Raw genomic sequence first — 11,100 nt, forward strand, 5'->3', positions numbered from 1 at the left:
TAGCCATTAATTTATTAGTGAATTAATTTCCCCCATTGACTTCCTAGTAGGAGTCCTAGAACAGTCGTGACTTCACCTCGTCGCCAGCAGGGGTTTCATATGGAGAGAGCCTGGTTTCTATTTACTGCTCGTGCTCAGATCCGGCCTAAAGCCCGCCTACTGTATCCGGTCATCTTTACACACATCGCATGTACACGAAAGATCCGTTTCCGGTTCTCCCACACACCGGATCTGCAACCTGCCAAGTGGTTTGATCCGTCATCGCTCCGCCTAGTAGTCACATGATAGAGGCCAGTGCGTTTTCAGCCAAACAGAAGGCACCTCAACAACAACGTCACTTTGTCCTTGGTTTAGTGGTTGTTTGGTTTGGTTTCAGATCAGATCGTCAGTCAATGTTTCAGACGAAGACATGCGTTTGTTGACCCTGTGATGCATTTCCATATTAGTGGCATTATATGAAAGCTGCACACGGCATCAGTAACTTACAGACATGTCAACGTGGCGAGCTGTAAGCACGGTTCCAGCATTACTGCTTGGTTCTTTGCGGGTGACCACCCAACGACGCACGCTGCTGTGTGCACAGAGAAGCTGTCAGAGAGGCTTAAGCACCGGAACACCTCTGCAAAAGGATGACTTCTTCAAAGGTGAGGTTTAACAATAACAGCAACTTAAATATGTCATCATGAGTGTTGCTGAAATTAAACAATCAATACTCATCTCCTAATATCATGCGTTGTTGTTTTGCAAGTGGGTTCATCTTTGTCCTTGGCAAGTTTAGATTTTATTTCATTTTTTCTCCACTTCTTTGTAATGTTCTTATTTTGATCATAAGACCCAATTACTGAATGTCAAGTCTTCAGGTTTTCTTCAGAGTATGACACTTAATTACTAATGACACTATGGAGTTCAACTAGTAGTCTACCAGTGGTTCTCAAATGTTTTATTTGCAAGGACCCCCATAACTTTGATAGTGTACAAACACTCCCAGAGTTACAGACCTGTTATGGTTATGTTCATTCAGGGTTATCTAATGTGTTTCTGGTAATATTACTCATTTTGTATGTCCATGGCAAAAATTGAATTGTGTCAAAAATGTCCACCACAAGTCAACATGGTGATGACCCCCCTTTGCTCTGCTGTAGATCTGGAGTCACAGTTCCAAGCCTTCAGGCAGAAGGCATTGAACGCCATGCCAGGGAGCGACTGGACCCCGCTTCCCATCACCCCTGGCCTGCCGCCGGGGAGGGCGGACATAGTGATCGTCGGAGGGGGTGTGGTGGGCTGGTCCATCGCCTACTGGCTGAAGAAGAAGGAGATGAGGCGAGATGGTGTCCGTGTGATCGTGGTGGAGAAGGACCCAACGGTGAGAGAAGAAGTTCCCCCAATGTGTTTCTTAATATGCGATGCTCTGAGCTGAAGTTAACGTTTATTATTTGGACATAATGTTGTTAGTGTGGTTGCCCTAACACTATAGTACTTGTCTGACTTTATTCTTTTATTTCTTTCCATCTTTCCGGATAAACGTTTATTTTGCCAAGGCTAATCCTCCCACTGAGTTTAATTACTTGCGCCAGCAGAGTGCTCAAGTACTGCATTCGGCTGCGTAGGTAGGTAGCTAGCTACTGTAGCTAGCTGTGGGTGTTTAAGCCAGTGAGTTCCGTCGCAGACAGTACAAAGGCAGGTCCCTTAGCCAATGAGGTGCAGAAAATCTGGGAGTGGTGTTAACTGGAGTATTGGTTGAGCTTCACATGACAGTTGGCACGCGGCAGAATATAGTACGAGCCCACACTGTTTCGTAGGAACAGTATTTCTAGTTTTAGATAATCTTTTACAAAGCACTTTGAATTCCCTTGATGTTGAAATGTGCAAATAAACATTATAGTCCTGCCTTGCCTAAATCAGGCAGAGGTTAAGGATCCACGGTTTGATTATGCATCAAGCCATGGCCCCCCCATAACTCATGAGTGTACAAATTGAAGGGTTTGCTAATTTGGCTGGGCACCCCCTGGAACCCACCCAACAACTTCTGGTGGTCCCGGGACGCCACTTTGAGAACCACTGGCCTAAGAAACCATTGTGACTAGTGGCCTAAGTTATGGAAAGTGCCAATATTTTGCCAATACCTAAATGGCTTTTACTGTATGCCATAAAATATTTTGATTGGATCAGTCTGTAATTAATGTTGCTCTCTGTCCCTCAGTACTCCCAGGCGTCCACGGTACTCTCTGCAGGGGGGATCCGGCAACAATTCTCCCTGCCTGAGAACATCCTGCTCTCCCTGGCCTCTGCTGACTTCATGAGGAACATCAATGTAGGTCACGTTGTGGAACTAACTGACTAGTGATAGCACATCAACTACTTTGTGAAAAAAATTACATAATATCATGAAATGGTTGCCTAAAACTCAAGCTATCATTTGTTTTCTTGTGAGAGAGTCGTGGAAATTCCGTACACTCGCTTGTAAATGTTTTACATTGTCTCTCTGTTTGCAGGGAAATGAGTAACGGGTTTAAAGGTCTTATGACATCAGGCTTTTTTTTCATATTTCCTGACCTCAATTACAAAAAAAAATAAAATAAAAAAAAACTGAAGTTTCAACATTCAGTGATTTTTCTGTAATCTGTAGTTTTTGGAATAATTAGGCTCAGAAAAGTGAGTTAATTGGCCTCTGGACGAACGCATCATCGTCCAGGGGAGGGTGTGGTTGTATCACCTTTGCTGTTACTTTCCACTGTGTTTGTATCGTACCAATGCACCGTTTACCTGTTACTTTCCTCTGTGTTTGTATCGTTCCAATGCACCGTTTTTACCATTTATCACTTTGGTTGTTGCATTCCAACAACCAGGCGACGATTAACAGGAAAGTTCCTGAACTACGACACCTATAGGAATCTATATTATCTTTGCAAGTCAAAATGCAACAGAACACACAGAGAAAAAAACCTGCCATGGCTCACTGGAGTGGAGTTTTCAGTTTTAACATTTTAATACACGTTTTTACTTACTTCTTAAAGGTCAAGGATGTTCACGATCATAACACCAGAGGCAGCTCCACTAATCATCATCAGCGTAGATTTAACACTAAACAAGGCGCTAACTCGTTCTCCTGCTATACCATCAACATGTGGAACGCCCTTCCACAAGCCCTAAAGGAGAGCAAATCCCTAGCCTCCTTCAAAATTGGTATGAAAAGTCACCTTCAGACAGCAGCTACCCGTGACTTGTAAATAGACTAAGCCCCCATGCTCCCCCCCCCCCCCCCCCCCTTTTCTTTGTATTCTGCCTTTTGTATTTGATGTTATGCTTTTGAAACTGATATTATCCTAGATAAAGTACTATGTTCTATCCGTCTGTCTTTCAATGTTATATGAGATACTTAAAGTGTGGTTCCTGTGGAAATAAGCCTCGGCTTTCTAGGATCTCCTTTTAGTTGACCTTGTACATGAAACTGTACTTTTTTCTATTGCAAACTTCTAATAGATTCTTCAATCAATCAATCAATCAATCAATAGGACCAGGACAAAGACTGTTATGATTGGTAAAAACAGCATGTCATAATTGTTTTAAGGTTTCGGAATGTGAGGTAGACTGTCACTTTGTGTTCTCTCTCTCAGGAACATCTGAGCGTGCTGAATGAAGATCCTGTGGACCTGCAGTTCAACCACTCAGGATACCTCTTCCTGGCCAATGAGAACGTGGCTCATATCATGGAGGAGAACTACAAGACTCAGAGGTGTCTTACCTGTACCATTATTCCATACGGTGTCAGTGGTCATGGTGTCTCAGACATCTTTGCGTTGCAATGTTTGTTAATATTCTTTCTTGCATCAAACTAGGAGCGCTGGAGCAAAGGTCTCTCTCTTGTCCCCCACACAACTGAAGGACAAGTTTCCATGGATCAACACGGATGACATCGCGCTCGCTTCATATGGTGAGTGCAACATTGATATGTTATGAAGTATGTAGTTGAAAAGCACCTTTCTCACACGGGCAAAAACCTTAAGAGACAAATGGTGAACTCATCCAGTGTTTAAGCTGATCCGACATGGCCTATAGCAAATAGTTCAAGCAAAGTTAAACATAAACCTTTTCATCTCCCGTCCTCTTGTCTTTGCCCGTCTCATCCAGGCTTGGAGAATGAGGGTTGGTTTGACCCGTGGACTCTGCTGAATGCCTTCAGGAGAAAGGCCATGGACATGGGTGTCCAGCAGTGCATTGGAGAGGTCACAGGTGTATAAGAGGCCACACTCAACAAAAACACACACAAACAATTGACCCATTTTTTTAAAATCTCTCGGGTACTGCAATGGTTGTTTTAATGACATCTATTTGAGCATAGGGCAAAAATATTAGCTTCTGTTCTAACTGTCTGTGTTGATGGTGTCTCTTACAGGGTTTAACTACAGAACCAATATAATGTCCAATGAAGATGGAGACTGTATGGACTTTAAGCGGATCAAGCATGTTAAAGTAAGTGTGACACACCTTGCATAGCTCAGGTGGTTTAGCAACATATTTTCACAATGGAAATCTGAGGCACACATTTTGTCCAAGGTGCCAGTCACATAACAATTACCTCTATGCCAAAATATGTAAATTTGCTCATTCTATACGGAAAAGCATCCATCTGTCATTTTAGATTTTAGGTATATACTAGGACCCTTGCCTGAGGGGGGTGCACATTATATGAGGGATTGAATGTAGGAGTCTCAGAAGTAATGTTGGAGAACCCAGACTTATCAATGATGTCAGTCATCTCCAAATGTGGGCATTGTTGCAGCATGCGGATGTTACCATGACCATCAGTGATGTCAGAAATGGGCACGGTTTTACCCGTTTATGCCCATATTATGGTGTTCTGTGTCCTATGCCCATATATGGTGTTCCGTGGCCAGGCCAGTATGTGACATCAGTACTATGACTTCAGAGTACTGTAGACAGACAGACGGCGGAAGACAGACATTCTGTAAATTAATTGTTAGATAGTGGGCTATTCAACTATATTCTTAGGCAGCCAGATTTGGAAAATGTTATTTCCAGAGGACATTCTCACGGTTACCTTCAATGAACAGTAATAAACTGTACTTAGTAACTGGTAACTAACCTATAACAATAACAGGAAAAGTTATATATCTGTGAATGACCTTCTGTAAATGATGGAACATATTTGTATGCCTATACATTTCCTATTGTTGATTTGCAACACATTAATACACTGCAGTAAAAGTAGGACATAAGAAGATTCATGTTTGACTGCAGCGTTAGTTTTTATAGCATTCATAAGAGAGAATCTCAATTGACATGTTTATTGTTAAAAGAACACCAGAGCTGATATAGTATCTTTGAGAAATCTGTTAATATGCTCAGGCCAAATATTTCACAGCCCTTCTAAGATCAACTAATGCTTGCAAGTCGACCAGTTATGCAAGTTCCAGTATCAATATTAACCTGAGTTATTGGAGTAATAACGTCAGCACCTGTTTACCTTTAACAGAGAACAGGTCCTTAACAAACTAACCCTTATATTTGAATATGGGGTCACCTGGCGATACAATTCATATTAACCTTGTGAGCATACTGTAATCATTGTACATTGTACATATTAGAGCAGTGGTGGCTGAGTGGTTAGTGTCCACACCTAGGACTCCGGAGGCCCCAGAGGTCGCAGGTACGATTCCCCACTCCAGCTACCACTGCTCCCCTTCCCCCTTGCGCTCCTTGTGGGCATCACTGGGTTGAGTTCAGCTGGGTCAAAGCTGAAAAAAAAGCAGCTGGGTTGGGCTGCGATATCTGAGTTTCCCCCGCGGGATAGTATAGGTATTCATCATTCATCATCATCATTCATCATCATCATCATCATACTGTAATCACACATAAAATACAACTAATGCCTTGTGTTAAATAGGTTCAGATGCCCAACAGTCGGGAGTATCAGCTTGTTCAGGCTGCTGTCGTGGTGAATGCAGCTGGAGCGCTCTCTGGGAAACTGGCCCAGATGCTGGGCATTGGCTCAGGTTCTGAAAGCACCATGGCTGGAATCCCCGTTCCTGTGGAACCCAGGAAAAGGTAGCTAAATGCACCAAATTCCCCCATCAAAGTAGTTTTTCAGGAGTATCAAAATATCCTTCATGAAAATCATAGTGATAAGGTATTTGATTATTATAAACCGTCCATGGGTCCCCAGACTATCAATTCAATTCAAAGGAGCTTTATTGGCATGAGAAAACATGCCAGACTATCAAGGGGAATGATTCGGTCTTTAGACAAGTAGCGCTTTCGAGGCTGGACGCGACCGGACGCCGTGTGGCCAATATATTTCCCCCATGCGCGTGCAAGGACGGCACGGAACAGTGCTTGCGCTTTGCATGCTAGAATGCGTCCCCATCCCAATGATTTGAGTGACGGAGTGACGACGCCATATAACCTATCTAATGAAATGGTTCTTTGCATAACACGTTTACCAGGTTTACCAGTGAGTGGGGTGCAGTCACAAGCCCAGGCTTCTCTATTCAATGGATACTTACTTTAACACCTAAGGTTTCCAGCGGTGACTGCATGTAAATGTGTGTGATCCTCATACTGTACATGGCTCCATTACTGTGGTATGTAGGCTACTGTTTGAGATTTGTTCAAAGCAAACGTTCTTTCTCCACTGTATAGCGCTGTATTTTCTAATTGAATTAAATGAAACTAGAAAGTAAAATCCTAAACAATGCAAATATAATTAAGACTAGACTAGGCTTCTAAATAGCCTCTAGAGGCGCGTACGCGCGCGTGCACGACACGTGACGTCAATAAATGACCGTCCGCCCTGAAAAGAAAAGAAAATCCCAAAGCACCACTGCTTTAGACGCACTTATACTGTATATGTCCATTCAACTGCAAATTCCACGTTAGACTGTTAGAAAACCCACATCCCTGTTCCTGGTGACTGATTGTCGTTCTAATGAATGGTGATTTTCTGGTGTATTCAATCATTTATTATCACAGTAATGACACATTAAGTTAAAGCAGCAAAAGCAAGATAAGCCCACAGATATATATTTAAGACGGTGTCCAAGAAGGTCTTGACATCTTTCACAACTTGAGTTATGTAACCGTAATATAACTGTCCCTTCCTCTTATCCTAAGGTACATCTACGTCCTACACTGTCCTGATGGACCAGGTCTGGACACTCCCTTCCTGATAGACTACTCCGGAGTGTACTGCAGGAGAGAGGGACTGGGCGGGAACTACATCGCTGGGATGTCACCAGAGGAGGTCTGTAATATCACTCTGCGGTTTCCCTGCCCGGTTAAAATTCTATACATGAAATTCATCTATTACTGTATGGGACAGCAGCCTTTTTGACATAAAGTGCCATGTTTTAATTATCTTGATGCATCATATCGAAGTTAAGTTGAATTATGACGCCACATCAAAATGTGATATTTCCAGCTGACTTAGATTTTCCATAGGCTACACAGTACACATACAGTATAACAACCTTTATTATTTTCTTTCACATCATGATGTAATGATCATTAGAGCAATAACCCACCAATCTCCCAGACTCCCATTCAGAGTTATCAGTTTGAATGAATGTAGAATTATGTGCAGTATGTAATTTGTATTTAGATTTAAGTGGACTTAATTTAACTGACTATTGATATATAATTTTAAAAGAAAGAAACTCTCTCACACTTGTGCCAGTGTGCCAGTGATCACCCTCCCCTGTGCCAATGTTGGCACCCATGCCTAAGGTTGCCCACCCCTGGATTACAGTATGTGTCTTTCTGTCTCAGGAGGAGGAGCCTGATATCAGTAATCTGGACGTCGACCACCAGTTCTTTGAGGAGAAGGTTTGGCCTCACTTGGCCCACCGTGTTCCTGCTTTTGAGAACCTCAAGGTAGGTTTTAAGCCAAATTCCCGCTGATTCAATGCACCATAAAACGTCCTGCTTTTTCGGCGTGCAACATGGAAAATGGAAAAAGAAGTGTCCTTCTTTGGTGTTCTTCTTTTATTATCGGGTGCGTTTACTATTAGTTCATGTGCATGGGATGTAACTGTATTTTCATCTTCCAAAACACAGAAATGGGCACTCTATTGTGCGACGTTTGGACAATTTGACTTCGGACAAAATGTGTTTTGTAGATTGTCAACTTCAAGCAGGAAATATAATTTCAGTGAGACAACTCTCGGATTTAATAATATATTTAATTGAGCATAAATATTAAATATGTTGAGCACAAATATCTACAAGCATATTCTGCATCGAGGCTCTTGTCTCATTTAATATTTAATTAATTCCCTCTAAGCATGAAACTATTATAATAAATAAATTGTCTGCCAAATCGATATTACACAGAATGAAATGGACCCTTCTGACGGGAATGATATAGAAACGGAGCAGGCAGGTTTAAATTGCCCACCCCAATCAGATGGAGTGAGCATTTGACTGATCTTCTGATCAGGAGTTGTCTGCCTGAACCAGCTCTGCAGGCTTCGCCCCATAAAACAAGCGTCAAACATCACAAGACAGTGACAGCATAAGAGCTTTGTGCAGGTACACTTATCCTACTGGTTTTCTCCTCATCTCAAGGTTACCAGTGCATGGGCAGGCTTCTATGACTATAACACCTTCGACCAGAATGCCATCGTGGGCATGCACCCCCTGGTCAACAACATGTACTTTGCCACGGGGTTCAGCGGGCACGGCCTCCAGCATTCCCCCGCGGTGGGGCGGGCCGTGGCCGAGCTCATTCTGGATGGAGGCTTCAAGACCATAGACCTGAGTGGCCTCGGCTTCAGAAGAATCCTGGAGCAGGAACCCATGTTGGAGAAAAACATTGTCTAGTTCTAAATGGTAAATTTATATAGCGCTTTTTATCAAAAGCGCAGATTGTGCATTACATTCACCCATTCACACACACATTCATACACCGATGGCGGAGGAAACCATGCAAGGCACCAACCTGCACATCGGGAGCAATTAAGTGTTCTTGCTCAAGGACATTTCGACACAAACTCTGGGGGAGCCCGGGATCAAACTGGGAACCTTGCAGTTCCCATCCGGCCGCTCTACCGGCCACTCTACCCCTGAACCACTGCAGCTCTCCTGAAAGGAACTCACATTTTGTATTGACAAACAGACCATAATTCCTCTGTTCAAGTTATCTCCACCAGGTGGAGATGGTGCGTATGTGTGTGGCATGGGATAAACACTGATATCCCTCTGACTCGTGAGATGTGATGCTACTAGTCTGTCATAGGCATGCAATTCGCTTGCATAAGCCATGGCTCCAGACTGAAATGCCAACTCTCCAAAGTTGCATTATAGTATGTGTCCCTGAAAGAGTCTACAGGCGCAGTATGCATACACTGCAGACAAACAATGGATGTCGGCGGTCATCTGCCTTTTCATAGTTCAGTCGTGAAATGGCTTCAACAGTTTCAACAGGGTCTCGATCTGTTTCCAACTTTGGACGTTTGTAAAAGCAATATTTGTCAACAAAAACAGAGGATTCCTTCAAGACACCAGTTGTGTTCTATAAACCTAAATTTCCTCCTCTTATCCTCTTGCCTAGAAGCTCCATCTCCAGCATTCTACTCCCAGTGTATCCCTCATCCCTCCTCGCACATGTTACTTTAAACCAGCTCAAAGTTAAAGTTTTCTCACATTTAATATCAATATTAGTGTCCTCATTTTGAAAACTTGCAAGTAAATGAATTGCAAAAATTACATTTTCCAAGTCTGAAGAATAGCTGAAACAGCTTTACACTGCGATGTTGCAAGTCGATGTGAAATAGTCTCATGCTGAGCCATGCCGCCGGTACGTGAATGCGGTCTTACAAAAAATGTTGCTTCCCTCGGACATGCCCAGGCAGATGTATGCTGCTGATGTCTGCTGCTGTTGCATTTTAGTGTGTGAATTGGCCTTTAGGCTACTGTATAATATTGTAACATGTGATGACAACACACCACACTACTTGATGTGTTCAATCCCCCCCCCCCCCCCCCATACAGCCTGTCTACTCTAGTTGACTTGTGATTACAGTATCGACAATCCTATTATATCAATTCCTCCACATTGCCCCGTGCCTTCTTATGACGTTGATCTCCATTTTATCTTTATTTTTGTAAATTAATGCCCTACTTTGTCCTGAAAAAAAAAACAGTTGAAAAAAGGAAGTATGTTTCAATGTTGAAATTAAGAGACATTTTTAACCCAGCAGCAGAAAGCATTGACTGTTTGGAATCCTTTAAGATTACTTTGAAGGAACTTTGGATATTTTATATTATGCAATAAGTTTGCAGCATTTGAACCGTTACATTGAATGCTAATGCATTTAATATATTTTAGTTTTTGTTTGTAGACAATGTATACTAGATACATTTTTATACTGTTTTCCTGTTACTATACTGGTAGGGAGAAATTCCAGAGCTGATTTTTATTTTATATAATTTTTGATGAATCAAAGACGGTTGAGACACTACCTCACCAAGATGCTTGCATCTGTACTATTGTTTTACACAGATGTACTGAGCCATGCAAGGTGCCCATCATGTTGGAGTGGCACCCAAATGTTTCAGTTGCATAGGATTATTATTTTGGTACCAGTTCAGTTAAGGTCTAATATCTGGCTCCCCCTAGTGTTCACACAAGCTCAGCCTATGACTTATTTTTAACAAACTTATTATAAATATTTGGTTGGATGCAAGTGCTTCATCTATTGTGCACCCATTGCAGTGGGAAGTACATTACAAGGCAGGGATGATCTTTTTTTTTTTTTTTTTTAGGCAACAGGAGATTATGAATCTAGAACTATTGTTATAATTTGAATAAACCCGAGTCACAAAGGTGTAATTTTGTGCTTTGAGTTAATTGCTTGTGTATGTGTGGGTCAAAGTGCACAATGTTTCTCTGAGGCATGGCAGTAAATTCTTAAAATGCCCTAATAATGGGGGATTGTGTTTTATCCACAATCAACAACCAAGTTTGTAAAAAAAAAAGGGGGTTAGGGTTAACCTTCTATTAATGGTAATAGCCTTATAATAATAGTGGTACTAATTGGATGAGTGGTTAGTACTGTTGCCTAACAGCAAGTAGAACCTGCA

The 11,100-nt window shown here is 42.1% G+C and overlaps 1 protein-coding gene across 1 annotated transcript; it reads left to right on the forward strand.

Annotated features, from left to right (window-relative positions):
- The first annotated feature begins 365 nt into the window (after positions 1 to 365).
- Positions 366 to 10,829, forward strand: foxred1 (FAD-dependent oxidoreductase domain containing 1). Its single transcript, XM_080748966.1, has 11 exons — positions 366 to 644; positions 1,143 to 1,363; positions 2,201 to 2,311; positions 3,615 to 3,733; positions 3,837 to 3,931; positions 4,129 to 4,230; positions 4,394 to 4,470; positions 5,906 to 6,066; positions 7,132 to 7,261; positions 7,786 to 7,890; positions 8,584 to 10,829. Exons 1-11 carry the CDS (start codon positions 491 to 493, stop codon positions 8,836 to 8,838), a joined length of 1,530 nt encoding a protein of 509 aa, XP_080605092.1. The 5' UTR covers positions 366 to 490; the 3' UTR covers positions 8,839 to 10,829.
- Positions 10,830 to 11,100: the final 271 nt, after the last annotated feature.

This window comes from Nannobrachium achirus (genome assembly GCF_963921795.1).
Source record: "Nannobrachium achirus genome assembly, chromosome: 19".
Lineage (NCBI taxonomy): Eukaryota > Metazoa > Chordata > Actinopteri > Myctophiformes > Myctophidae > Nannobrachium > Nannobrachium achirus.